Source organism: Apodemus sylvaticus, chromosome 22, assembly GCF_947179515.1.
Source record: "Apodemus sylvaticus chromosome 22, mApoSyl1.1, whole genome shotgun sequence".
Lineage (NCBI taxonomy): Eukaryota > Metazoa > Chordata > Mammalia > Rodentia > Muridae > Apodemus > Apodemus sylvaticus.
This window is the reverse complement of record NC_067493.1, coordinates 47,336,466-47,362,691: the sequence shown is the minus strand read 5'-3', so window position 1 is coordinate 47,362,691 and position 26,226 is coordinate 47,336,466. Positions and strand designations below refer to the sequence as shown.

Below are 26,226 nucleotides of genomic sequence, written 5' to 3'. Positions count from 1 at the left end.
TTAACATTTGGAGGCTCCAGTGAGATAAGAGACTTTTACACTCCAAATTCTGGAACTAGGATTTTCACCTGTTGCCACCCCCCACCCCCCCCAACTAGTGGTCATGCTGGGAAAAATGAAATAGCAAGCATTTTTTATGGTAAGTCATAGAAATCTTTTTAGCTAGTTTCCTGTGACAGTTTTCTGCCTAAGTTTTGGATTCTGGGTTATGGGGTGTTTTTTCTGGGAATGGGGAGGACCTGACACACCCTGTGTGCTGTTCCTGGGTTTCGACTCCAAATGTTGGGTTCATAAAAAGAGAGAGGGGTTTAGAAAATAGTATATGGCGGTGTGGGGGAAGGGGGTGCCTAGGTGGGCCCATGCGCAGGCACCCTTTCCCTCTGAGGGACCAGAAGCACACAGACATGGTCAGACATGGTATAGAATAGAGTTTATTCAGGGCAGAGGATGGGAGTTAATGGGGTAGTAGAGGCGGGGGTGGGGGTGGATGGGGCTGGGGAAGGGGTGGGGAGGGAAGAGGAGAGGAGAAGTGGAGAGAAGGGGGAGGGGAGGAGAGCCCAAGAGGGGCAGAGAGGTGAGAGTGCCAAGAGGCCAGAGCGATGAGAGAGAGAGAGAGAGAGGAGGGGCAAGTAGCCCCTTTTATAGTGGGCCAGGTCTACCTGGCTGTTGCCAGGCAACTATGGGGTGGGGCATACCTGGCTGTTGCCAGGCAACTATGGGGTGGGGCATACCTGGCTGTTGCCAGGTAATTGTGGGGTGGAGCTTAGACAGAATACTAACACTGTGTACTCCATCCATCACTTCCATCCCACACCAGTTTGTGTGGCCTTGGCTGTTCTGGAATTAGCTTCATAGACCAGGTTGGCCTCAAACTGAGGGATTTCGCCTGTCTCTGCATCCATCCCTGTATGTGTGGTATGTGCACATGCTCATAAGTGCCTGTGTACACCATAGGTGTGAGAGCCACTACAGCTGGCGTGAACAGATGGTTGTAAGCCATCCAACATTGGTGTTGGGAATTGGGTTTGGGTTATCTGGGAGTAGTACATGCTGCTGTTAACTGCTTGGGGGCATCTCTCTAGTCCCTTGAAGATTTGATTGTTTGGGGTACAAGATCTTACTTATCACAGGCTGGCTTGGAGATTTTTATGTTGCTGAGCATACTTTTAACTTCTGTTCCTCCTGTCGTTATTGGTTACACACTGGGGATAGCAGGCATTGTGCCATTGTGCCCAGTGTACTTTGTATTTTGAAACAGAAACGAGGGGTTGTTGCCATTGCACTTGCCTGTGTGCTACGTATACTTGTGATGCAGGGGCATGAAAACAGGGCCTTGTGTGTAACAGAAGAGTGCATTCTGCCCTCAGCCATCCCCATTCCTCTCTATTCTATTCAAGCTGGTCTTCCTTCAGCTTCAGCCCTTTGCTGTTTCTGACTAACCGGGCATGGTGGCACATGCTTATAACCTGAGCATTAGCATGCTGAGGCACACAGTGAGTTTCAGGTCATTCTAGGCTGTTACAGAATGAGCTCTAATCACAAGAACAAACTTAGCTGGATGGTAGTAGCACATGCCATTAACCTCAGCACGTAGGAGACAAGAGGCAGTAAGATCTCTGAGTTCAAGGCCATCCTAGTCTACAGATCAAGTTACAGGCTACACAGAGAAATCCTATTTCTAGACAGAAGAAATACCTCAAAACACCCTCCTAGTTCTATGTAAGCACTCAGTTACAGTGCATGAATTCTCCTTCTTTATGCATGTAGTAGGGGAAATGAAGGAGGCTGAATAAAAAGGCCCTCTTAATGCAGCCTGCATTGTAGACAGCAACGGGAACCTGATTTTGGGGATTCTTCTGGCCTACTCATTCTTCCTGAGCTATCTCCTGAATTAGGCTGTTGTTTTGTCCTGCTCAGGATCAGAACCTAAAATAGTAGGTAAAAGTTTGTGGGTTGGCTTTGGTGGGGGATTTTTTGTTTGGTTGTTCTCCCAAACCCCACAGTGGAACTTTTTTGTGTAGCTCAAAATACTAAAAGATGCAATCCATGATACTCCAGCCTGCCCCGGTGGGCCTTGTTTTCATCTTTGGTGAACTCTGAACTGGAGCTCTGAAATCTCACCACCGGATTTGCTAAGTTCCCACTGGTGGGTCACTACCATTACAAGCTCACTCTTCCAAATTCCTACAGCCTTTTGTGGTGAACTTCTTGCAAACCCACCTTTCTCTCTGGAACCCATTGGCGTGAAGGAAAATACCACACAAGCTTAGTTCAGGATCAACAAATACTTCAATTGCTGGGCGCAAGAACTAGAATCCCAATCTTGTAAGCCATATTAAGTATAAATGCTCCAGTGGCAAATCCTGGTAGATTTGCTATCTAAATGGGGTCCACTTGTAGCTATATCTTGTCCTCCCACTGTCCCTGTCCAAAAGCCAGTCTCTCTCTCTCTCTCTCTCTCTCTCTCTCTCTCTCTCTCTCTCTCTCTCTCTCTCTCTCTCTCTCTCTCTCTCTCTCTCTCTCCTGTGTCTTCTCTTCTTCCCTCTGACCCAGAAGTCTCACCTACTCACCCAGTGATTGGTTTCTTTATTCATTTGAAGGGTCACATGAAGTCCTGAGTATGTGAATCACTCCTCCTTCCAGGTAGCCCTTCTTGGGAAAGCTGAATTAACATCAAAATACAAACAGCACCAGGCCAATCCACAATATCTGAGAGGAACTTTTGGTTCATCTGCATACCTGCTGAAAATTTTATACACCTCCCCATAACAAAAAAAGATGCATAGGCCAGCTGTGGTAGACATCTATAGTCCCTAAGTCAGAAGTTAGATAGTCTCAGAGTTGTAGGCTGCCATATCAGACTATTTATGTGACAAAGTATGGTTTCCAAAAAAGGAATATAATTTGTGTGGCTGTGAGACAGCCTTCTCTTCTTTTAACTTTCATTATGTGTTCTTCCTTTTCTTTGTTCCTTTTTCTGTCTGTCTCTGACTGCCCCCCTTTCTTTTGAAGGTGGGGTCTTACTGTGTGTATTGTCCAGTAATGAGCCTCCTACCTAAGCCTCCCAGTGTGGGGGCTCAGCTCCCAGCTGTGAGTTGGAACTTCCTGAATGAGAATATTAGTTTTTTTATGCTGAGTTTGTATTTATGTAGATGTTTTATTCGCTTAAATGCTTGCTTTTGAAAAACTGGTGGTTAATGTATTAACAGGATTTTGTTTTTGAACAGTGTTGCATTGCAGCTTTTGCATAGAGATGACTATGATTGTTTCTAAGTGCCCTGTAATCTACTTTGGTGTTTTTAGTTTCTGTTAGTTAAAGAAATCTCAGGATCCTAGCATATTTACTTGCTATTATTGTTGGAATCTCTCCTCTTTCTGAAAGTATAATGAGTAAATTAATTTTTTTTCACTTAGACATCACTTTCCTTTTTTTTTTTTTTTTTTTTTTTTGGAGACAGGGTTTTTCTGTATAGCCCTGGCTGTCCTGGAACTCACTCTGTAGATCAGGCTGGCCTCGAACTCAGAAATCTGCCTGCCTCTGCCTCCCAGAGTGCTGGGATTACAGGCGTGCGCCACCACCACCCGGCTCCTTTTTTTTTTTTTTTTAATTTATTTATTTCATGTATATGAGTACACTGTAGCTGTCTCCAGACACATCAGAAGAGGGCATCAGATCCCAGCCCCCTGAGAAAATCTTTTAAAAATTGATTTATGGGCTAGAGAGATTGCTCAGTGGTTAAGAGCACTGACTGCTCTTCAGAGGTCCTGAGTTCAATTCCCTGCAACCACATGGTGGTTCACAACCATCTGTAATGAGATCTGATGCCCCCTTCTGGTGGGTCTGAAGATAGCCATAGTATATTCATGTACACGAAATAAATAAATTAAAAGAAAAAAAGTTTACTGAGATGTCTCTTCATTTGAGTGCAGGTGCTTGCAGAGGCCAGAAGAGGGTTAGGGTCAGATCTAGAATTAGAGTTACAGGTGGTCATGAGTCTCCCAGTATAGGTGCTGAGAACTGAACCATCTCTCCAGCTCCATAAATTAATTTTTACCAATAGTAGATAGAGATATCAGATGATGTAGGATAGGGTTTGAGTCAAGCTAGCAGGAAGTAATGAGGCTAGCTATTTAGGGCTGTTTATAGCTTCCAGTTGGTGGGGTGCTGGGAGCTGAGCAGCATCTTGTCCTCTGCACAAAGCTTTATTCTGAGTCCATTCTACTGTTTCTCTGAGGGCTCCCTGTGCTGTGTGCACTCTCTGTCCTTACAGTTGGTAGTAGCAGGAGACATCTGCTGGGGAGGCAGAGAGCTCGTATACATGGTGCGCATCCATGTCTGTTTGCCCCTCATTTGGGAAGAGGTGGTTAGGGCTGGCTAGCCATGCAATGCTCTGCTTAAAACCTTCCACACACGTCTTACTTTGGCAATACTTTGATCCTTGGGGATTCTAATACATAGCAGTGTCAGATCAAACCCCTGATTAGTCACGTTTGTAGAATAATTCTGCATCTTAATGGTATTTTATTATTCTGCTCTTTGCCGTAACTTGTAGTAAGGGTCAAGGCACAAGAGTTTGGGACCTTGTGGAGCAAGTCAGAAACATTACTGTGCTGGATGTGTGACCACGAGCATTCCTGATGCTGTTTAGCTATTTAACTCCCAGCTGTAGAGCAGTAAGGTCAGCTGAGCTTGGAAGTGCCAAACATTTTCATAAGCTAGACACCTTCCTCAAGAGATAATACAAGGAGTGGGATTAGGTGCTGTTAGTGAGTCTAGGCTACTAGAAGTACCCACGAGGCTGCCGGAGACAGCAGCACTGCAGAATCTGAGCAGCTTCTTCTTTGGTTTTCTGAGACAGGGATTTTATATGTAGCCTTAGCTATCCTAGAACTTGCTCTATAGACCAGGCTGGCCTTGAACTCAGAGATCTGCATGCCTCTGCCTCCTGAGTACTGGGACTAAATGTGTGAAGCACCACTGCCCCACTTGAATCTGAACTTTTAAAGGTGGTATTGAGGAAATGTTTTGGAAAGGGACAGATCACTTCAGAATGATCTTACTTAATAAACGTAATGTCAGGAGATAAGTTTAGATACTGACCCCTGCACAGAGACCTAAGCTTAGAAAGTTAAAACCAGCTGGGCGGTGGTGGCACATGCCTTTAATCCCAGCACTTGGGAGGCAGAGGCAGGTGGATTTTTGAGTTTGAGGCCAGCCTGGTCTACAGAGTGAGTTCCAGTACAGCCAGGGCTACATAGAGAAAACTTGTCTCGAAAAAACAAAACAAAACAAACAAACAAACAAAACAAAAGAAAGTTAAAACCATTCTGCCTAGTCACACATGGTCAGCACTTGCTAGCAATCCCAGCACTGGGAAAGTACATCAAGGAAGGAGAGCTACAAGTTCAAGGCTAGCCTGGGCTACATATTATGTTTCAGGCCATCTAGGGCTGACAGGCATGGTAAGACACTGCCTCAACACACAAACAAGACAACTAATGTATTTGGCTATAGATACTTAGTGTGGCCTGCATATTGTTCTTCACAGATGCTTTTACTGACTCTGCTCTCAGCGCTAAAGTGAATGGCGAGCACAAGGAGAAGGACCTGGAGCCCTGGGATGCAGGGGAGCTCACGGCCAGCGAGGAGCTGGAGGCTCTGGAGAATGATGTGGTGAGTGCCCTCTGCGGCTGCTCAGTGTGCGCTGCATACCCAGCGCGCACTGTGAGCATGTCTCTGGCACAGCGAGCTCCTGTCGAGCAGCAGCTGGTAAAGAGTAAGAAGGAAAGCACTCTCCTCCCAGACTGCACGTCTAGGCACTCATAGATTACTTCTTGGTGATGATAACTTTACTTCTGAAAACTGACAGTTACAAGATGGCATCCTGTTTTGTTTTGAATACCAGCAAAATAGGCAGCCTAAAGCAGGTAGTGTTTAATTGTATGTTGACTTCCTAAGGAATGAGGTCAGTTTCAGGTTGGGCGTGACTACTGTGATATCAGCAGTCAGCAGTAGAAGGAGGACTAGCGTTCGAGATTAGCCTCCACTAAAGAGAAAGTTTGAGGCTAGCCTGAGCTATATAAGACCCTGACTCAAAACAAAACACCAAAACAGCAACAACAAAAAACTTCAAGTCAGCTAGATATCTATTGTGTTACCTGTCTTTAATACCAGGAGGCAGAGACAGACAGGTTCACATAGCAAGTTTGAGGCTAGCTACGGCTACACAGCCAGATTGTGGACAAAAAAATAGCAATCATAAAATCATAAAAGGTAAATACTTACGTTATATTAAAATTAAAGCATTGAGCTGGGCGGCGGTGGCGCACACCTTTAATCCCACCACTTGGGAGGCAGAGGCAGGCCAGCCTGGTCTACAGAGTGAGTTCCAGTACAGCCAGGTCTACACAGAGAAACCCTTTCTCGAAACAACAACAACAAAAATAAATAAAAAAAATTAAAGCATTGACTAAATTTCTTTAACTTAAACTTAGCATCATTCTCTATTGAAACTTGCCTCTAAAATGCCCATTTATGTATTATTTTTTGTTTTCTCTTGGCATCCCATCTACAAATCAAATTGTAGTAAATTTTGATAGAGCATAAAGCTTATTATATTTTCTTAAAAATTCTATACGTATATTGTATGTATGCCTGCGCACCTATACCTGGTACCTTCAGGGGCCTGAAGAGTGTGTCAGATCCCCTAGAACTGCAGTTAAAGACAACTGGGAATTTCCATTTGGGCTGGAAATTGTACCTGGGTCCTTTAGAAAACAGCCAGTGCTTACCATTGAGCCATCTCCCCAGTCCCCTTTAACATAGAGATTCAATGTTATAGAGTGCCATAAATAAGGTTGAATGAGCAAAAACTTTCAGTTGTGAACAGAGAACCAAGTTTATTATCTAAGACATACATAGCAATGTAGGAAACAGTATCTTCTTCGCTAAGAGCTCCACCACCTCAAAGAACATAGCTGCCCTGGGAAGTTGTCAGTGTTAATCTTCAGAATTTAAAGAATCACCTAAACTTAATATAATGGTTTTCATGTATCTATCACTGAACCATTGTGGTGGGAAACAGGTACAATTTTTACTTTATTAGTTAGGGAGATGATTTCATTAATGGTTTGAGGGGGATACTCTGGCAGTTTAATTAAAATTTAAAATGTAAGTGTGGTTTGTTCTATTAGTCGTACTTTGGCTAGGCAGTTGGATTGAGTTCAAGGGCAACCTGATCTGCACAGGAAGGACTAGTCCTTCCTGGGCCACCCTGTGAGACCCTGTCTTTTTTTTTTAAGACTTATTTTATGTATGTGACTAGCTGTCTTTAGACACACCTGAAGAGAGCATCAGATCCCATTACAGATGGTTGTGAGCCACCATGTGGTTGCTGGGAGTTCAACTCAGCATCTCTGGAAGAGCAGCCTGTACTCTTACCACTGACCCATTTCTCCAGCACCCTATTTTTTGTTTTTTGAGACAGGGTTTCTCTCTTGTAGTCTTGGCTGTCCTGGAACTCGCTCTGTAGACCACAGTGGCCTCAAACTCACATCTGCCTGTCTCTACCTCCCAAATGTTGGGATTAAAGGTGTTGGTCACCACCTCCTGGCTTGAGACCCTGTCTTTTTTTTTTTTTTTTTAAAGGGAAATATATAAAATTAAAGTAGAAAAGAGCTCGAGAGATGGCTCAGTGGTTAAGAGCACTGGCTTCTCTTCCAGAGGACCTGGATTCAACTCCCAGCACCCACATGGCAGCTCACAACTATTCATAACTGTTATTCCAGGGAATCCAGCACCTTTACATAAACATACATGTAATCAAAACAACAATATATATAAAAAGTAAAAATAAATAAAATCGAAAAGAATATACCTTAGTCCTAATACCTTATACCTAATCTATAGTACATGTAAAATAATTATATGTTGTGATGTTTTTTGCAACATTATTTCTATTAGTAGGTTCCCATCAGAAAAGCATAATGCCGATACTTAATAGAAATTTATGTACCCGCCAAAAACCAGTATGCAAATAGGAAAGATACCTCATATTTATTAACAGACAAAGCAAGATGTAGAATATGTATTTAAATTTTAAAAACACATTGTGTCTATGTATGTGTGGGTGGGGTGTGTGTGTATGTGTGGGGAGAAAGAGAGAGAGAGGCAGAGAGACAGAGAGACAGAGAGAGACTGAGAGAAAAATGAGTTTATGTGCACCAGAAAATGAAGACAGAGGTGTCCTCAGGTGCAGGGGGTTGAGATCTGCCGTGCAGTTGGTGCACACCCTTTTTCAAGAGTTCTAAGAACACATGTTGTTGTTGGTTTTTGTTGGTGTGCTTGTTTTGAAACAGGTTTTCTCTGTAGACTTGCCTGTCCTGGAACTTGCTCTGTAAACCTGGCTATTTGAACTCAGATCTGCCTGTCTCTACCTCGTGAGTACTGGTGTTAAAGGCCTGTGGCACAGTTCTGAGCTCTGTAGTAACAACTTTTAATCTTGGAACCATTGGCTTAAGCCCATGAAACTCCTAATAGTGGTTATTTCTAGGCCCTGTGACTTAAAATCATTAGTTTTGGTGGATATTTTCCTGTTGAGTGTGCTGTGTCACTCAAATTATTGAAGTTTTAGTCTTCCAATTTAAAATACACACACACACACACACACACACACACACACACAAACTTCTGTTGAGTGTGCTGTGTCACTCAAATTATTGAAGTTTTAGTCTTCCAATTTAAAATACACACACACACACACACACACACGCGCGCGCGCCCACGTGTATGTATGTATGTATGTATGTATGTATGTATGTATGTATGTATGTATTAAGTGTGAGAGTGCGTATGTATCGTGGCTTGCATGTGGAGTCCAACGACAACTTGTAGGAGCTGCCACTCTTCCTCCGCCATGTCCTCTAGAAAAGTAATATGTTTTCTTGACTATGGAGCCATCAACCTGTCGGGCTTGAAATGGAGAGTTGGGTGTGAGCTTTGCTGGGCTCCTGGAGTCGCCTGACACCCCACATGAACACTGATCGCAGTCCGACAGAGTTTCTTGAGCGCACACCCCAGGACTGATGAATGAGGGCTGCAGAGCAGACTCAGGAGCTAGCTCTGACAGTGAGTCAGACCCTGTAGGGCTTTCAAGCTTGAAATCTACAAACATGGCCAGGTGATGGTGGCGCACGCCTGTAATCCTAGCACTCTGGGAGGCAGAAGCAGGTGGATTTCTGAGTTTGAGGCCAGCCTGGTCTACAGAGTGAGAGTCAGGACAGCCAGGGCTACACAGAGAAACCCTGTCTCGAAACAAAAAAAAACCAAAAATCCAAAAAAAAATAAAAAAATAAAAAAGAAAAGAAAAGAAATCTACAAACATGTGTGCCATGGTGTTCCAGTCAGGATTCAGGGATAGGGCATCCTTAGAGACAGATAACCTGCTTCCATTGGCTGAGGTGTAGGGTGTTCATCAGTGACAGGGCTGGCCTTGCCTACCATCCCCGTCTTCACTTGCCAGTCAGGCCGTATCTTTCTGGCAAGCAGCATGTCAGTCCCCACGGAGGTTGTGGGGACTTGGACTTTACTTAACCCCTACTCAAAATGGAAGCAGTCTTCATTCTGCAAAGCTCCTTATTGCTGCAGGCATTTCTCTTCTGTTGGCATCCAGCCAAGGGGAAGCCTATAAAAGCAAAATCCAGAAAAGCTTATCCACAGGTGCAGAAAGTGCTGCTGGTGGTTGGTTTCGGTCCAGGCCTATTGTGGCTAACTATACAAAGCAGTTCCACTGACTTCTGTTGTGATTGGTTTCCAAGAACACCAAAGCAGGGAAGTTAACAGAATCTGCAGTCAACTAGAGCGCGGGAAAGTTTCCTTACAACATTAGTAACAGCACAAAATGGCAGACTAGAAAGGTAACAGTCACCTAGACCTTCACAGGGTTGATTGGCACCGAAGAGTCTGGCTGTATCTTCCTCATTTCTTCAGGTTGACAAACACAGCCCATGTTTTGAGAGTGGTAGTTGATTCCTTCACCAATGGAGGGGAACAGTACTGAAGTTGAAAGTTAGGACAGTGGGGCCCATAGCTCTTCACAGCAGCTTTAAAGCGTAGCATGGTGATATGCCATTATCCTTCCCGCGGCTTTGTGCCGCCCTTCCTCACCTGCCCAGGAGGGAAAGGGTAGGGAAGGACAAGGGTTTTGTTTTGGCATGGAAATCTAGTAGAAAAAGGTGTTTTTGTTGTTTTGTTTTTGTTTTTGTTTTTGTGTTTTTTTTGAGATAGGGTTTCTCTGTGTAGCCTTGGCTGTCCTGGAACTCACTCTGTAGACCAGGCTGGCCTCAAACTCAGAAATCCGCCCGCCTCTGCTTCCCAAGTGCTGGGATTAAAAGTGTGCGCTATCACTGCCCAGCTGTAGAAAGTTTTGACTCTGCTTGTGAGGAAGGCTGGTAGGACAGGTAAAGGAGAGACCTCTGACCCAGAGGCTCTGGATCTCTGACGACTCCTGTAATCCCACACTGATTAAAGGGATGATATGTGTAAGAGAAAAGCTTTTCCTAAAGAGTTGTTTTTGTTTTTTGTTTGATATAGAACTTTTCCTTTTCCTTTTCCTTTTCCTTTTCCCTTTCCCTTTCCCTTTCCCTTTCCCTTTCCCTTTCCCTTTTTCTTTTTCTTTTTCTTTTTCTTTTTCTTTTTCTTTTTCTTTTTCTTTTTCTTTTTCTTTTTCTGTCTTTTTCTTTTTTAAAAAACTATAGCCCAGGCTGGCCCTTGAACTCAAAACATCCTCCTGTCTCAGTTTCCTAAGTGCTGGTATAACAGGTATGAGCTGTATCTAGCTTATATTTAATGTTTTCTAAAGTAAACTTTGGCCCTTTTGCAGGGAAGGGGTGAGAATTAGAGCCAACTCATACAGTTCACTAGATGTTACTGTAGACAGTGATTGCAGCCGAACTGAAAAGCTGACCTTCTCTTTCCTTTCAGTCTAATGGATGGGACCCCAATGATATGTTCCGATATAATGAAGAGAATTACGGTGTGGTGTCCACATACGATAGCAGTTTATCTTCATATACGTAAGTTCACAGAGCTCCCTTTTATTTATTTTAGTGCATTTGTCTTTGATTTGCATCAGCTTAAATTATATGGTTAACTAAATATTTCTTTTAGTTTTAAATTAACAACAATATCACGTTGTTTCTCTTAACTATTCAGACTGACAGACTCACATTAAAACTAGTGGGGCAGTGGTGGCACACTGACTTTAATCCCAGCACTTGGGAGGCAGAGGCAGGTGGGTTTCTGAGTTCAAGGCCAGCCTGGTCTACAAAATGTGTTCCAGGACAGCCAGGGCTACACAGAGAAACTCTGTCTCAGAAAAAAAAAAACAAACCATAACATGGAATAAATGTTTCCTTACCTATCCTTTGTTTTCTGCTCAAAATATATTTTGTCTTTGTTTTTAAATTGTAAAAATGTTAAATTGACAGGGATAAGGGCTAGAGTGGCCAGTTCTTGAAATAGTAAATGTTCTTTATAACAACAACCACAAGAAAATATACTTTGATTTATGATCGCAAACCCCTAACTTTTCCAATGTCCTTGACCCCATTCTGTAGAATCTGTTAATAGCTGAGGGTTGAAATGAACACTTATGTCTTCTTGTGTTTAGGGTTCCCTTAGAAAGGGACAACTCAGAAGAATTTCTGAAACGGGAGGCAAGGGCAAACCAGTTAGCAGAAGAAATTGAATCCAGTGCTCAGTACAAAGCTCGTGTGGCCCTTGAGAACGATGACCGGAGTGAGGAAGAAAAATACACAGCAGTCCAGAGAAACTGCAGTGACCGGGATGGCCACGGCACCAACACTAGGTATTCCAACCGAGCCACAATGCACTGTCTCGGACATATGAATCAAAGCTGTGTGAGAGGGTGTAGTCTGGCTGTTTTTTCTTTCCTGAAGCTAAGGAAAAAGTGCTCATTAATTTGGGTTAAGATTCTGTTGGAGAGCCGGGCAGTGGTAGTGCACGCCTTTAGTCCAGGCACTTGAGAGGCAGAGAGTTCAGTGCTAGCCTCGGACACAGCCCCCCCCCCCCCCCCCACACACACACATACCCAAATTTCTGTGAGAGAAAAGACTATAATAGTCATTTTAATAGTATGTTTTGGGATTACCTTTCTGGAGTCAAGTGTTGGCCCCATGCGAGGACCCAGCCCAGACCCTGAGTTGCTCCTTAAAACAAGGTCAGAGAGTGGGACCCAGTGACCTAGTGGCAGTGCACTGAGGCTTGTACAGTGAAAGGTCTGTTGAGAGCATCAGAGTATCGGGATGGGAAGATCTGCAGAACCTCAGCAGGAGGAATGTTTTGGGTATGGTAATGAAGCCTGTCTGCCACCAGGAGTCTGGGTACCTCTCTCATCTCCACAGAGTGTGGTCTGTAGGAGAGTCTGGCCTCTTCCAGCAAAGGCTAGGAACTCAGGGTCAATGTTGTTGATCCTGTGGTGGCCGGTGGCACAAGCATGTGTGTACCACGCTTGAAGAGTAGCCTGTAGGGAACAGTGAGGAACAAAGACACTGAGTCAGAGCCTGCCAGTGTGACGCAGCATTATAGCAGAACGTGGCAAGCTTCCAGGCAGACTCACCGTGCGAAGGCTGCAAAAACTAGGGAGAGGTGAACCTTACTTGAAAATTCAGCTGTCCACGACGCTTGCACTGCAAACACACGAGCTAAAGGCAATCTGAGTAACTTTAAAAGGAGAAATAATGGGCTGGAGAGAAGGCTCAGCGGGTAAGAGCACTGACTGCTCTTCTGAAGGACCTGAGTTCAAATCCCAGCAACCACACAGTGGCTCACAACCATCTGTAATGAGATCTGACGCCCTCTTCTGGGGTGTCTGAAGACAGCTACAGTGCACTTTAAATAAATAAATAGATAGATAAATAGATAAATAAATAGATAAACAAACAAACAAATCAATCAATCTTTAAGAAAGAAAGAGAGGAGAAACAATGCTGCACTGGTTGCATGCATTTGCAGGGCTGTGGGTCTGTCATTTACTCCAAACAGTAGAAAACCTGCTGCGTTTCAGGTGAAGTTGATTCTCCCTCCAGGGTTCCCATGTGTGTCTTATGGTCTCCCTGGTAACCCCAGAGGGTTGCTATGGAGGTGAGCATACCTTGTGAAAGTGCTGGTGATGGAGGCCTGGGGCCGTGGGGGCAGCGTGGCGAGACTGGGCTTATGTGAGAATAGTCTGCTACTTAGTGCCTTTCAGCGTGCTCTGTTAGCCCAGTACTTGTTAGGATAAGTGATTTAGAGGATCTCTCATTTCCAGGGAAAATAAATATATTCCTCCTGGACAAAGAAACAGAGAAGTCATATCCTGGGGAAGTGGGAGACAGAGCTCACCACGGATGGGCCAGCCTGGACCAGGCTCTGTGCCATCGAGAGCTGCTTCTCACTCTGCAGATTTCAACCCGAATGCTGGCGCAGACCAAAGAGTAGTTAATGGAGGCAAGTATTTGACCTTATTTGTTAATGTTTTTGATCAGATACAGAACTATCTAAACATTTAAGAGTTTATATACCTGATAGGAATGTGCATGCCATTTGTGAATTTTTTGGAGTAGTTTTTATTACCCATAACGTAGTTGGTTTTGTGGCTACCAGACAGTATAACACTGTATCCGTCCTTGGCGTGTTGGGGTGACAGCATGTCCTGAGCTGTTTCATCCTCTCATACTCATTTGGCCCAAGACACTCCACAGACAAATAGATTGGAAACTCAGAACAAAACAAAACCTGGGTAATAACGCTGTGGGCATAGTTCATGAGAAAGACACTGAGTCAGTGCAGATTTGTTTTCATTAACTGGGATGGATTCTGTTCTGCTTACTTGAAGGAAGAACTTAGGGTAATTTGTAATATCAGAAACGAGGAAGTCATGTGATGAAAGTCATCAGAGAATTGTGCTTACAAATACAGCACAGACAGCCTTTGATTTCTGAGGGAGGTGTTAGAGTGTAGCAGCTTGGATCTTTAAGTAGGAAGGTACTTTGTGTAGTGTCCCCATTCAGTCGAATACAGATTATAGGTATAGGTGAGTATAGGCATCTGGAAGATGGGACAGCAGAAGTGAATCATTTGGAAATAAGGTAACTGATGGGAAAAACAGTGGACAGCTGATGTCAGGGTTGAAGGTTAGAGCTGTGCGAGCCTGGTGAGATAGGTGCCTCACCCTGAGCGAGCAGAGGATGGTCAGTCAGGCTCCATAGGCAGTTTGGGTCAGCCTGGTCAGCCTGGGCCGTGTGAGACCTCATGTCAAAGAAGGGAGCGGGAAGAAGGTCAGCTGTATAACAGCAGAGCACTAGGGTTCATTTAGCTGAGTCTTTTCTCTGCAATTCCCTCTCCAAGGAAATACTCTTGAGTAGTTTCCCTACTTAGTAATGATGGTGAAATTTCTTTGCTCACTGAGTGAAGATTTCCAGTTGCTTATGAACAGAATTTTCAAGTTAAAAACATGAAGGGAGCTGAGAAATGTATGATACTCCAGTGTTTGAAGCTCCCTAGACCACTGGAGAGCAACCCTGGACTGTTGACTAAGCACCAGGAGCCTGGTGCCAGGGGCTGTCCTGATGCCAGGCTTGTGCCCTGAGGCTTAGAGGTTGGTGTCCCGGACTGTAGATAGGAGGCGGGGCCCATCCTACTGTGTCGGGTTGAGATTCTTTCAAGCATAGCGTGTTATTCTTCCAACATCCTACAAAACAATAGATGTAAGGTTTCATTTCTACTTGAACAGACTGTGGCTGATAACCTTTGAAACTGATGTTTCAGTTCAGATGTAGACCTGAGGAATCACAGTCAGAGAGTAGGAAAGGAGCTTTTGACAGTGGCGATAGTGGCTGCTGTTTCTGTTTATTGTTCAGAGCTGAGACCAGTGAAGGGGATCCTTCCCGAGCAGGGCTCACAGTGTTTATTGAGGGGATTATCTGTATGTGCAACATTCTCTTCAAAAGTGATGGTTGTTGACAGCAGCTCAAGAAGTAGGCATACTAGGCAGAGTCTTAACTGTCTTCTTCAGTAGTATGTGTAGATCCTAATTAACCCTTTGGGAACGTGGATTCATTTCAACAGACTTAATTTTAAGGAGGTTAAAGTAAAATGTGAATTTGTGTCAGTTGAGTTGTACTAAAACTTATCACAAATCAAATGACTGTCCTCAAAGGGTTAAATGTACAAGAAATCATTTTTGTCATTTTACTTTTTTTCTGTTTACTTTTTCCCTCATTTTTTTCTTTAGTTTTTATACTTTCCTTCATATCATTTGTTCTGTCAGGTGTTCCCTGGCCATCGCCCTGCCCATCTCCTTCCTCTCGCCCACCTTCTCGCTACCAGTCAGGTCCCAACTCTCTTCCACCTCGGGCAGCCACCCCTACACGGCCGCCCTCCAGGCCCCCCTCGAGGCCCTCCAGACCCCCGTCTCACCCCTCTGCTCATGGTTCTCCAGCTCCTGTCGCTACTGTGCCTAAACGCATGTCTTCAGAAGGTACAGCACCAGATTGTTCATGTTTCTGTTTGTCCTTGTTTAGCTCCTTTGTGAGATTATGACTACAAAATAGTGTCCTCTTCATTATTTAATAACCTATAATTTTTGTGTTTTAACTTTAGTTTATTAAAACTATTTCTAGTAACCTGTTGTTCACTAGTGTAAAATCTGATAAGTGCTGTGTATAAAGGTCTGCACTGTCCAGGATGTACAGATGGGCCTGACCTGTCTGGCAATAGTGCTCCTGTGCAGCCCAGGAACGTCACGGCCCCAGGACAGTAGCAGTTAAGAATTGTGCTTTTTGTGCTCCAGGAGGTGGGTGGGGGATAGGGGCTGCTGCATTCAGCTCCCTGCCCGTGGTGCCAGTGAACCTTCCTGTTGGCCAAAGGCAGGAGTACTATTTTGGGGTCCTTTGTGATCCATGACATCCCTTGTAGTAGCCTTGTACATCTGCCCTCAGGTGACAGTAGTTTTTAGAGTGCCTGAGGAATTGCTAATTTTATTGAATAATTATTTTAAATTAGTTTTACAATATCACTATAATGAAAGTCTGCTTTAATCTGTAGGGAAACCTTTGTTTAAGTTTTATCAATTAAAAAAATAGGTATAGATTTGAGGCTTTTTTGTCTTTTTTGGCACTTGTCAAATTGTATTTGAAGCTGAATTCACCATTGTTGCATGTCATATACTTTGATTGGTGGCACATGTTTGTAATCCCAGTGCCTGGGACACAGGCAGGAGGAATGCCGAAAGTTGAGTTCAGTTTGGCTCACATGATGAGTTCTAAGCCTGCCAGGACTATATGGTGAGTCCCTGTCCCAGCTACCCGACAGCCTGCCTGAAAAAGGTAGCATTTTGATTTAATGAAGTTTATAAGTTCTAAATAACAATGTCCTTTGTTCAGAGTATTTGTGTTTATATTCTAATCACCTTGTCTTGGTAAAGTCATAATGAATATAACTGATCAAGACCAATAAAGTTTTCTAAGGAAGCTGTTTGAGAATAAACTGTATTGGCTACTGTTAAATTTTTGCCCACGCAGAAGGGAACTTCACAGCAGCAGAGTGCAATGTTGCAAAGGCAGATTTCACTGACTTTTAATGCATGTCTCTCGTGGTTGGCTCCTAGCTGCAGCATGGAGCTGTTGTGGAGCATTGGGGTAACAGTGCTTATTCCCCAGAGAGTGTTTCAGACAGCACTGGGCACAAGTGAGCCGTAAGCATTGATTGTCAGACGGAAGGGCTGCTTTAGACTGCCCAGAAAGCGTGCTCTGCAGTCTGAGGGCACGGTTCCCTCTAGGTGAGCCCGACAGTAGGCTATTGAGGTGGCTCTGTGGGTGAAAGCCCTTGACATGCAAGCCTGATGACCTGGGTCTGCTCTCTCTCTCTAACTCAGGTAAAGGTGAAAAAAGAGAACTGGCTCCACACAGTTGATGTCTCTCTCCCCTGTACACACTTGCCATGGCATATACAACCCACCCCATACCACACATTTAGAATAGTAATTAAAACATTTTAAAAATTAAAAAAAGAAAGGAAAATCCTAACGTGAATTAGCATTTTGTCAGAGCGCATGTCTGACTATTTTCCCACTGAGGACCCAGTAGAGAGCACGTGTTAGGAGCGTCATCATGGCCTCTGAGAGGGGTAGTGTTTTAATCTGGCTTGTTTTGCTACGGGCTGTATTCACAGCCGTCTCTGGTGGATGGCAGAGTCAGCTACAGCGAGTGTCACAACTCACACAGTGCAGCTTCCTGCTCTTATGTGTCACTCACATGTGAGGGCTGCCAGGAGCCATGATTTGTAAAACTGATGATTGTGGCAAAAGATGGAGAGGAGAGCTGAGGTTTCTGCTTAAAATGCTTTTCCCCCTGGAGCCCTGAAGGATGCAGCTCAGAGATGGAATGCTAGCCTAGCAAGTATGGGGTTCCAAGTTTGACTCCTATTACTGTAAAAACAAAAACAAAAAAAAACATTTTTTGTCTCTCTCATTTTGGAAGTAATAAAATCTGTTAGAAAGGTAAACTGATAATAACCCATCATGAAGCTGTGATTCCTACTAAAACTTTATTATAACTTATTTTTAAATGCAAAATGTAGTTAAACACTGTTATGCCATGTTGCTTGATTTCTCACCACGAAGTCTATTTCTTCCTTGCTTTAAAAATAAAAGGAAATAAGGCTGGAAAGATGGGTCAGCTAGAGAGCTTTCTGCTTCTCCAGAGGAACTTGTGCACACCCACACACAGACACATACACACAATATAATTAAAAGTAAAAACAAACTGTAAAAGGGAGAAATAAAAGATACTTACATAATTGACATCCCACAAAATAATTCTTACTTTGGCCAGAAATCAGTACGGTGTGGTTCATATTTTAACCAATGAAAATCTGTTAAGGAAGTAAGAGTATATGTCTCTGTCTAGCTAAAAAGGGAACAGTAGGGCAGGCGCTGCAGGACTGATGTGACATTCCCCCTGTCTTCCTCAGGCCCTCCAAGGATGTCTCCAAAGGCACAGCGGCACCCTCGGAATCACAGAGTCTCCACTGGGAGAGGCTCCATGTCTAGTGGCCTAGAATTTGTATCCCACAATCCCCCAAGTGAAACTGTTGCTCCTCCAGTGGCAAGGACCAGTCCTGCAGGGGGAACGTGGTCCTCAGTGGTCAGTGGGGGTAGGTATGACACTGTGACAGAGCTGACTGTACATGTATAATAGGGCCGAGCTGAAGATCTGAGATACAAATTAAATGTGGTGGCATAAGCAGGTGTTGCCAGTTATCACAGGTACTCAATACACTAGTTAAGGAACTGTCCCATTGTTCTGGAACTCTGTCCCGGTATACATTTTGAAAACCTGTTTAGGTTTCTTACTGCAGCATGTTTCCACGGCATCAGTGTGTGGAGTAAACAGATCCTCGCCTGGTGCTCCTCAAAGAGTGGTCTACACCAGGAGAAGTTCAGCTTTTATTATGAGTACCTGACCGTCAGCAGCTGCAGTCAAGGTCCTGCTTGGAGCAGAATTAGAATTAGACTAGACTGCTGGCTGCTGAGTGGTCCTGTCAGTCTGCAGTCCTTCTCCTGGGAGTGCAGGGCCAGAGCTTGTGCCTGCTCTTTGGTCTTACTAGAAAGAGGTCTTTAAGCTTAAAAAACAAACAGACAAAAAACTTATTTCTATTGACTGTCTGCTATAATGTCATATAGTGTGCTTATTACCCTTCTATGGTGTGCAGTTGTAATTGCCCTGTAAATTTTGTGCTAGTTTTTTTGGCCTTTTTAACTGAAGATTAACAAGAAAAGAATCTTGAGGTGTTTCAGCCTTATTATAAATAAGCAACTTTATTATAAATACAAGAACAGAGACAGTTGAGGGATACAGTGAGAATCGTGTCACAGGGTTGGTGTTTCCATGAAAAGGTCGTGAAGAGATTCCTTCTATAATGTTTGTGACTTCAAAAAGAAAAGTCACTAAAGTGATGCAGATTGAACCGTTTTCATTAACCTCTTTAGTCTGAAGTCTACAAATAGGTTTTTAATGGGCTAGGAAGCATTAAGCAGTTATGTGGAAGGCGTTCATTCTGTGCTACATACCCCTTGAGGCTAAGTGTGGTCTGGTATCCTTCAGCACTGGCAGTGGATCTATGCAAAAAAAGGCACACAGGCTTGGCAGCAAACCACCACCAATTTTCTTTCATATATTGATGAAAGGAGAGGTGAGAAGCATGGCAGAGATCTCTCACCATAAACAAAATGTTACACTTTGGATGGTGGTGTCTTTTTATTTTATTTTTTTTAATTTAAGTATGATTTGGTTTGTCACTGAATGAGCCTGTTGACTTTTACCCAAAATACTTGAAAGTTAACTCATTTAATTAGGAAGGAAACCACTGTGATACTTAGATATTGGTGATTTCTGCCAGAAGATATTTCTGAGAATGTAATGAGTATCTTTTTGCTTCTAGTTCCAAGGTTATCTCCCAAAACTCACAGACCCAGGTCTCCTAGGCAGAACAGCACTGGAAACTCTCCCAGCGGGCCTGTGCTGGCTTCTCCCCAAGCTGGCATCATCCCTGCTGACGCCGTTTCCATGCCTGTTCCCGCCGCATCTCCAACTCCTGCCAGCCCTGCGTCCAACAGAGCCCTGACCCCATCTATTGAGGGTATGCAACCAACATCTTTCCTGTTGTAACCCATGTATGGCCAAGAGCTGTGTCTAAATACAGTGATGCTTTTGTAGATGCAAAATTCTGTCTATGGTAGAACTATTCCATGTATATTAACTACTGTCTGGCATCAGAGGCTCTGGCCTGTCCTAGTGTGACAACCTGTTGTCTGTTGTTTGAGCATGCTGTCCTAGTGTGACACACCTGTTGTATGAGCATGCTTACTGAATTTTGATGTAGTAACAGGGATAAACTCTGTTTAAAACCAGTTCTTCCCTAAGCCAGAAAGTTAGAAATGTTTGACGTTTATTCACACCATTGTCCTAACTTCTGTCTAATACCAGTTTTTTGCTTTTTTAAAACTTGTTTTCTAGCAAAAGATTCCAGGCTTCAAGATCAGAGGCAGAACTCTCCTGCAGGGAATAAAGAAAATATTAAAGCAAGTGAAACATCACCTAGCTTTTCAAAAGCTGAAAACAAAGGTTAGAGTTTGTTTTTAGACACAATTATAGAAAGTGTTGAGCTAGAGGGATACTTGAATTTGCTAGTCTTTAGGTGATAGATCTGTTCTCATTTCTTATCTCTTCCTCTCACCCTCAGTGCTGGGATTAAGGATGCTATAGGTGTGCACACACATACCTAGCCTCTGTTCTCATCTCTAACATTTCATACTTAAAAATTTTTAAGTTTCAAGTTAGAAGTATATTGGAATCTAACAGGTTTTGGTTTTACAGGTATGTCACCAGTTGTTTCTGACCACAGAAAACAGATTGATGATTTAAAGAAGTTTAAGAATGATTTTAGGGTAAGTTCTCTATGGACTGGTTAGAATTAAAAAAGAAGTACCAAACATAGTGATTTTTTTTTGACTAGTTCACAAAAGTATGCTATTAAAATACACACACACACACCTTCCCACCCCCCTCACTCCATTCACCAATCACTCACTCATTTACTCTCTGGTTTTTAAGTCATTGTGCAGCAAGCTAAATTTTCTCAGTTGTTTTTCATACCTATGGGTGTTTGCATTATGTATGTGGGCCTGGGTCTGTGTGGTGTCCTTTGAGACAAGAAGAGGGACCTGGATTTCTGGGAACTGAACTCAGGGCCTCTGGAAGAGCAGCCAGTCTCTTTTTTTTTTTTTCTTTTTTTCTTTTTTTTTTTTTTTGGATTTGGGTTTTTCGAGACAGGGTTTCTCTCTGTAGCCCTGGCTGTCCTGGAACTCACTCTGTAGACCCCAGGCTGGCCTCGAACTCAGAAATCCGCCTGCCTCTGCCTCCCAAGTGCTGGGATTACAGGCGTGCACCACCACCGCCCGGCCTGCAGCCAGTGCTCTTAACTGCTAATGACTCTCTCCAGCCAACAGGGTGTGTGTGTGTGTGTGAGAGAGAGAGAGAGATCTTGTCTGTCTGTCTGTCTGTCTGTGAGTAGGTGTGTACATAGTAGTTCAAGTGCCCTCTGAGGCCAAAAGAGGTTGTCATCCTTTGTGGTGAGGTTAAGGCTACAGTGAGCTGCCGATATGAGCATTAGACATTGAGTTTAGATTCTCCAGAAGAGCAGTAATACTGGTAATGACTGAGCCATCTCTCCAGTCCCTTGACAGTTACTCTGAAAGATGTCTTTGTCTGTTCTAAGTACAGTATCTTGAGGTTTTTGTTTTTTGTTGTGCGTGTGTGACAAGACTGTAGGTAGCAAAGGATATGATCTTACTCTGGAAACTTACATACTAGAGCTCACTGCTCAGTAGGTCTAAGGTTAAGGACTGACCATGTTAGTGCTTGTAGTGTGTGCAGTAGAAGATGTAATGTGTCCTAAGTTAGCTCACCTTCCAGTTTGTGAGTAAATTCACTCAGTTGTTCATTCATGCTTTTTGGTGCTGAGGATTGAACCCAGGCTGAATCCCCTTGGTGGGAGTGCTCCTGTACTTTCACCTCACACCCTCAGACTGGCGTCTGGAGCCCTCCGTGCTTACTTTGTCATTTTTCATACAAAATTTTACAAATAGCTTTAGCTTAGATACCACGAAAATTTATTTTAATTTTTTAAAATGGCTTTTTTTTTTTTTTTTGGATTTGGTTTTTTCGAGACCGGGTTTCTCTGTGTAGCCCTGGCTGTCCTGGAACTCACTCTGTAGACTAGGCTGGCCTCGAACTCAGAAATCCGCCTGCCTCTGCCTCCCAGAGTGCAGGGATTACAGGCGTGCGCCACCACCGCCCGGCAGGTTTCTTTTTTTTTTATTTTATGTGCATTGATGTTTTCCATGTATGTATGTATGTATGTATGTGTGTGTGTGTGTGTGTATGTATGTATGTATGTATGTATGTATGTATGTATGTATGTGTGTGTGTGTGAGGATGTCAAATCCCCAGAACTGTTGTTATAAGCATTTGTGAGCAGCCATGTGGATGCTGGGAATCGATCCTAGGTCCTCTGGAAGAGTCGCCAGTCCTCTTTAACCACTGAACTTTCTCTTCCCCTGCCTGCCCCCCCCCCCCCCATTACATTTTAGAACAATAACTTTTTATCCTTTGAATTCTATACTGTTTTTTAAAATATTTATTTACTTGTTTGTTTGCTTGTTTGTTTGTTTGTTTTGAGACAGGCTTTCTATGTATAGACCTGGCTGTCCTGGAACTCACTCTGTAGATAAGGCTGGCCTTGAACTCAGAAATCTGCCTCTGCCTCCCAAGTGCTTGGATCACAGTGCGCCACCACTGCCTGGCTATTTATTTATTTTTAATGTATGTGAGTACACTGTAGCTGTCTTCAGACACAACAGAAGAGGGCATCAGATCTCATTACAGATGGTTGTGAGCCAACATGTGGTTGCTGGGATTTGAATTCAAGACCTCTGGAAGCATAGTCAGCACTCTTAACCGCTGAGCCTTCCTTCTCCAGCCTACTCTTTATTGTTTGTTTGTTTGTTTATGAATTTTATTTGTTTGTTTGTTTGTTTATTTATTCCAACCACTGATGCTGGTTTGCAGCTCTCTTTGATGCTCCCTTAGTGATGAGTTCTTTTCCTTGTCCTGATCTTTATTATTTTTTCTAGCCTTGGTTTAGGTTTAGTTTTGTCATTCCTTTTATGAGATGTTCAGGTGCAGCATTCTTACTTATTAAATTATTTGAAATCTTATTAAATTTGTTTATTTATTTGTTTGTTTAATGTCTTTTTGAGATAGTGTTTTTCTGTATAGCCCTGGCTGTCATGGAACTCACTCTGTAGACCAGGCTGGCCTTGAGCTCAGAAATCTGCCTGCCTCTACCTCCCAAGTGCTGGGATTACAGGTGTGTGCCACCACCACCACCACCCGGCCTCTTTTTTTTTTTTTTTTTAATTTAACTGTATTTTAATTTTTGTTTAATTTAACAATTAAGCAATTTTTTTAAATTGAAGTTTATGTAGCAATGAGTCGGTCTCTAAGGGGTTGATCATACCTTTTCTTTATTTTGGGGGTTCCTGGCTAATGAGTAATTGTTAGGAAGCAAAGCAGGCATCGCAGTTAGAATTCTAACTGCTCTAAGTGTAAACTCAAGTCAGTAGTTGACACCTAATGCTCATGGGTTGCAGACACTTCCCCTGCTTCTGTTCCAGCCCTTCCCATCCAGTGATGCTCTGATGCCTGCAGTGTGTGCATCAGGAAACTGAGGCCGTGAGGTTAAATCGTCTGCCCAGGGTCACATGGCTAGGAAATGGTGGCAGGCTTAGGCTATCTGGGGTACTGAGGTATTCAGCTACCCTGTGACATGGAGGTGTGGTTTGGAACTGCCCTTCTTTCTCTTGAGAGCAGTCTCCTGTCTGCAGTACAGCTGAGTGCTGGAGATGTGATACGGAGGATTTCTACACCTGCTCTCTTAATGCTTAGTGCCTAAGATTATGCAGATAAAGGTTTTGTTTGAAGCACTGTGTGTTCACTGAGTATTGCCTAGTGTACCAAGCAAAGTAGGGAATGGTAAAGCCCATTTCGGTTGCAGATGGCAGAATATAACTGTGGGCCCTGAACTTGCTAGTGTCCGTGATCCAAGCTTGATACTGGGGCAAACATCATTCACATTGCCAAAGTGTGCTGACTGGGTCTTGACAGTTGTTTTTCTTTGAGTTACAAAAAGGCTTGGGCTCTGTGCATTTACTGTGGACTAGTTGAGTCTGGTGCCACCGAGCACACATACCCCTTCTCTACAGAATTTTAGTTGTACTTTGGTTTCTCCATGGGTTTGCCCTTTATAAGATGTCCATAAAAGTACCTACATAAAATTTGTGCCATTGTGCAGATTAAGCAAATAACACATTTGGTTCTGTAGGTAATTTTGCCATTATAAGACTAGAAATGGAGAGGCTGGAGAGATGGCAGCTCAGTGGTTAAAAACTCTGACTGCTCTTCCAAAGGTCCTGAATTCAAATCCCAACAACCACATGGTGACCCACAACCGTTCGTAATGAGATCTGATGCCCTCTTCTGGGGTGTCTGAAGACAGGCTACGGTGTACTAACATATAATAAATAAATCTTTAACAAAAAAAGAATAGAAATGCTTTTTTAAATTTTTAACAAATCTTTAACAAAAAAAGAATAGAAATGCTTTTTTAAATTTTTAACAAATCTTTAACAAAAAAAGAATAAAAATGCTTTTTTTAAATTTTATTCTTAGTGTGTTTTCATATGGTGTGTTTGTGTGTGTGTGTGTGTGTGTGTGTGTGTGTGTGTGTGTGTGAGTCGGCTCTTTCTCACCTCTGCAGCGTTTTGGTCCTGAGCATACACCTTTAGGTGTGGGCAGTCTCTTCAGCTTTTCGCATTTTTATGAAGAGTCATTTTTATTTTATGTGTCTGGTGCTTTGCCTGAATACATGTAAGTGCACTGCATTTATGCTAGGTACTCAGAGCCCACGGAGGACACCAGATCCCTCGGAAGTGAGATTTTAGACATTGTGACCATGCAAGTGCTGGGAACAAACCCTGTGTCCTCTGCAAGATCTACTGAGCCATCGGTGCAGCCCTTGTGTTTAAATTGTCACATGGTCCTTGTATGTTGTCCTCACTTTCATAAGCACATCTATATAAATGGACACTCTGAGCATGTTCCAGCTGCTGGTCTCTCCCCTTCCCTTTCTCATGCTGTCGGGATTTTAAAATTAGTTTTTGTTTAGATTAGATGTTAGTCTCCTCAGGAGCTGTTAGTTCACGGAGGCTGCTTTTTCTTTCTGCCTTGTATGGGAGCTAGGGGATCGGAACTAGTACATCTTGTTCACTGTCAGCCACACAGTGCTGGTTCCTCCTGCCTCTGCTTCTCCAGTTGTGAAATTGCAGGCATGAGCCACCATTGGTCTAAAAGTTAAGTCTTTTGTATTGTACCTTGGGGAAGGCAGGGGCAGGAGGTTGAGATGGAGTCTCTTTCCACAGCCCTGCTCTCCTGGAGCTTACTATGTAAAAACCAAGGTGGCCTACAGCTCATAGCCCTGCCTCTGCTTCCTGAGTGCGCCGCGCCACCATGCTCAGCCATTGGTAGCAGCCCTTGGTCTCGGTTCCTAACGTTGTATATGTCCTTCTGTTACTGTGCCTGAAAGAGCCAGGCATGGCAGCTGTGAGTTCCTTCCCGCTCTCAGGAGGCAGAGAGAGGCAGATCACAGGGATCAGGGCCAGCCTGGTCTACGTAGAAAATTCCAGTATAACTATGGTCACACACAGATACCCCGTCGCAACAAACAGACAAATCAACCAAAAAGGCCATATTCTGAAAATACAAACAGAAAACCCATTCAAAAGCATTTTCATTGCTATCACATACTACTTTGCTTATACTTATGAGAAATCGTTCCTTATATTCAGTTACAGCCAAGTTCTACATCTGAATCTATGGATCAACTCCTAAGCAAAAATAGAGAAGGAGAAAAGTCACGAGATTTGGTCAAAGATAAAACGGAAGCAAGTGCTAAGGATGGTTTCATTGACAACAGCAGCAGCAGCAGCAACTGCACCAGTGGCAGCAGCAAGACCAACAGCCCCAGCATCTCCCCTTCCGTGCTCAGTAATGCAGAGCACAAGAGGGGGCCGGAGGTCACCTCCCAAGGGGTGCAGACTTCCAGTCCAGCCTGCAAACAAGAGAAGGATGACAGAGAGGAGAAGAAGGACACAACGGAGTGAGTAACCTGGGCCTTAGCACATCCTCTCTCCAAGTAACCTGCTTTAAGGGGTTCTCTGTTTCACAAAGTAACTGGTACATAGAGCTGCTTTCAGAACTCTTAGGCGAATCTAGTCATTGGATTCTCAGCATTCTTCCCATTCTGTTTCACATGCAGCTGTGGTAGGTAAGAAAAGCTGCTTCCGTAGAGACACTGCTTACATTGGAAAGCCCTGTCTTGGGACTCTGGTTCTGCCTAACCCTGCTGCCTGCAAGGACTGTTTGCTGCCCCAGTTGAGGAAATGTTTAGTTGATACGCACATCTTTATAAATCTTACTTCTGTGCAGCTGGCATATTAAGGCACGTAAATAGACTAGTGGGTTAGCCTCAGACCTAAACACCACTCC

At 43.6% G+C, this 26,226-nt stretch overlaps 1 protein-coding gene across 7 annotated transcripts in view; it reads left to right on the top strand.

The window, feature by feature from the left end:
* Atxn2 (ataxin 2) overlaps window positions 1-26,226 on the top strand; it is a 96,895-nt gene that overhangs the window by 52,956 nt on the left and 17,713 nt on the right. For 6 of the 7 annotated variants that reach the window (XM_052168153.1, XM_052168152.1, XM_052168149.1 and 3 more), the window contains exons 6-15: window positions 5,550-5,674; window positions 10,982-11,073; window positions 11,670-11,867; window positions 13,329-13,507; window positions 15,330-15,539; window positions 18,032-18,214; window positions 19,502-19,699; window positions 20,077-20,184; window positions 20,437-20,507; window positions 25,527-25,837. In XM_052168153.1, coding sequence (XP_052024113.1) covers window positions 5,550-5,674; window positions 10,982-11,073; window positions 11,670-11,867; window positions 13,329-13,507; window positions 15,330-15,539; window positions 18,032-18,214; window positions 19,502-19,699; window positions 20,077-20,184; window positions 20,437-20,507; window positions 25,527-25,837 — 1,675 coding nt within the window. The remainder of the gene's footprint in view (window positions 1-5,549; window positions 5,675-10,981; window positions 11,074-11,669; window positions 11,868-13,328; window positions 13,508-15,329; window positions 15,540-18,031; window positions 18,215-19,501; window positions 19,700-20,076; window positions 20,185-20,436; window positions 20,508-25,526; window positions 25,838-26,226) is intronic. The other variant, XM_052168154.1, reaches the window with a different exon arrangement.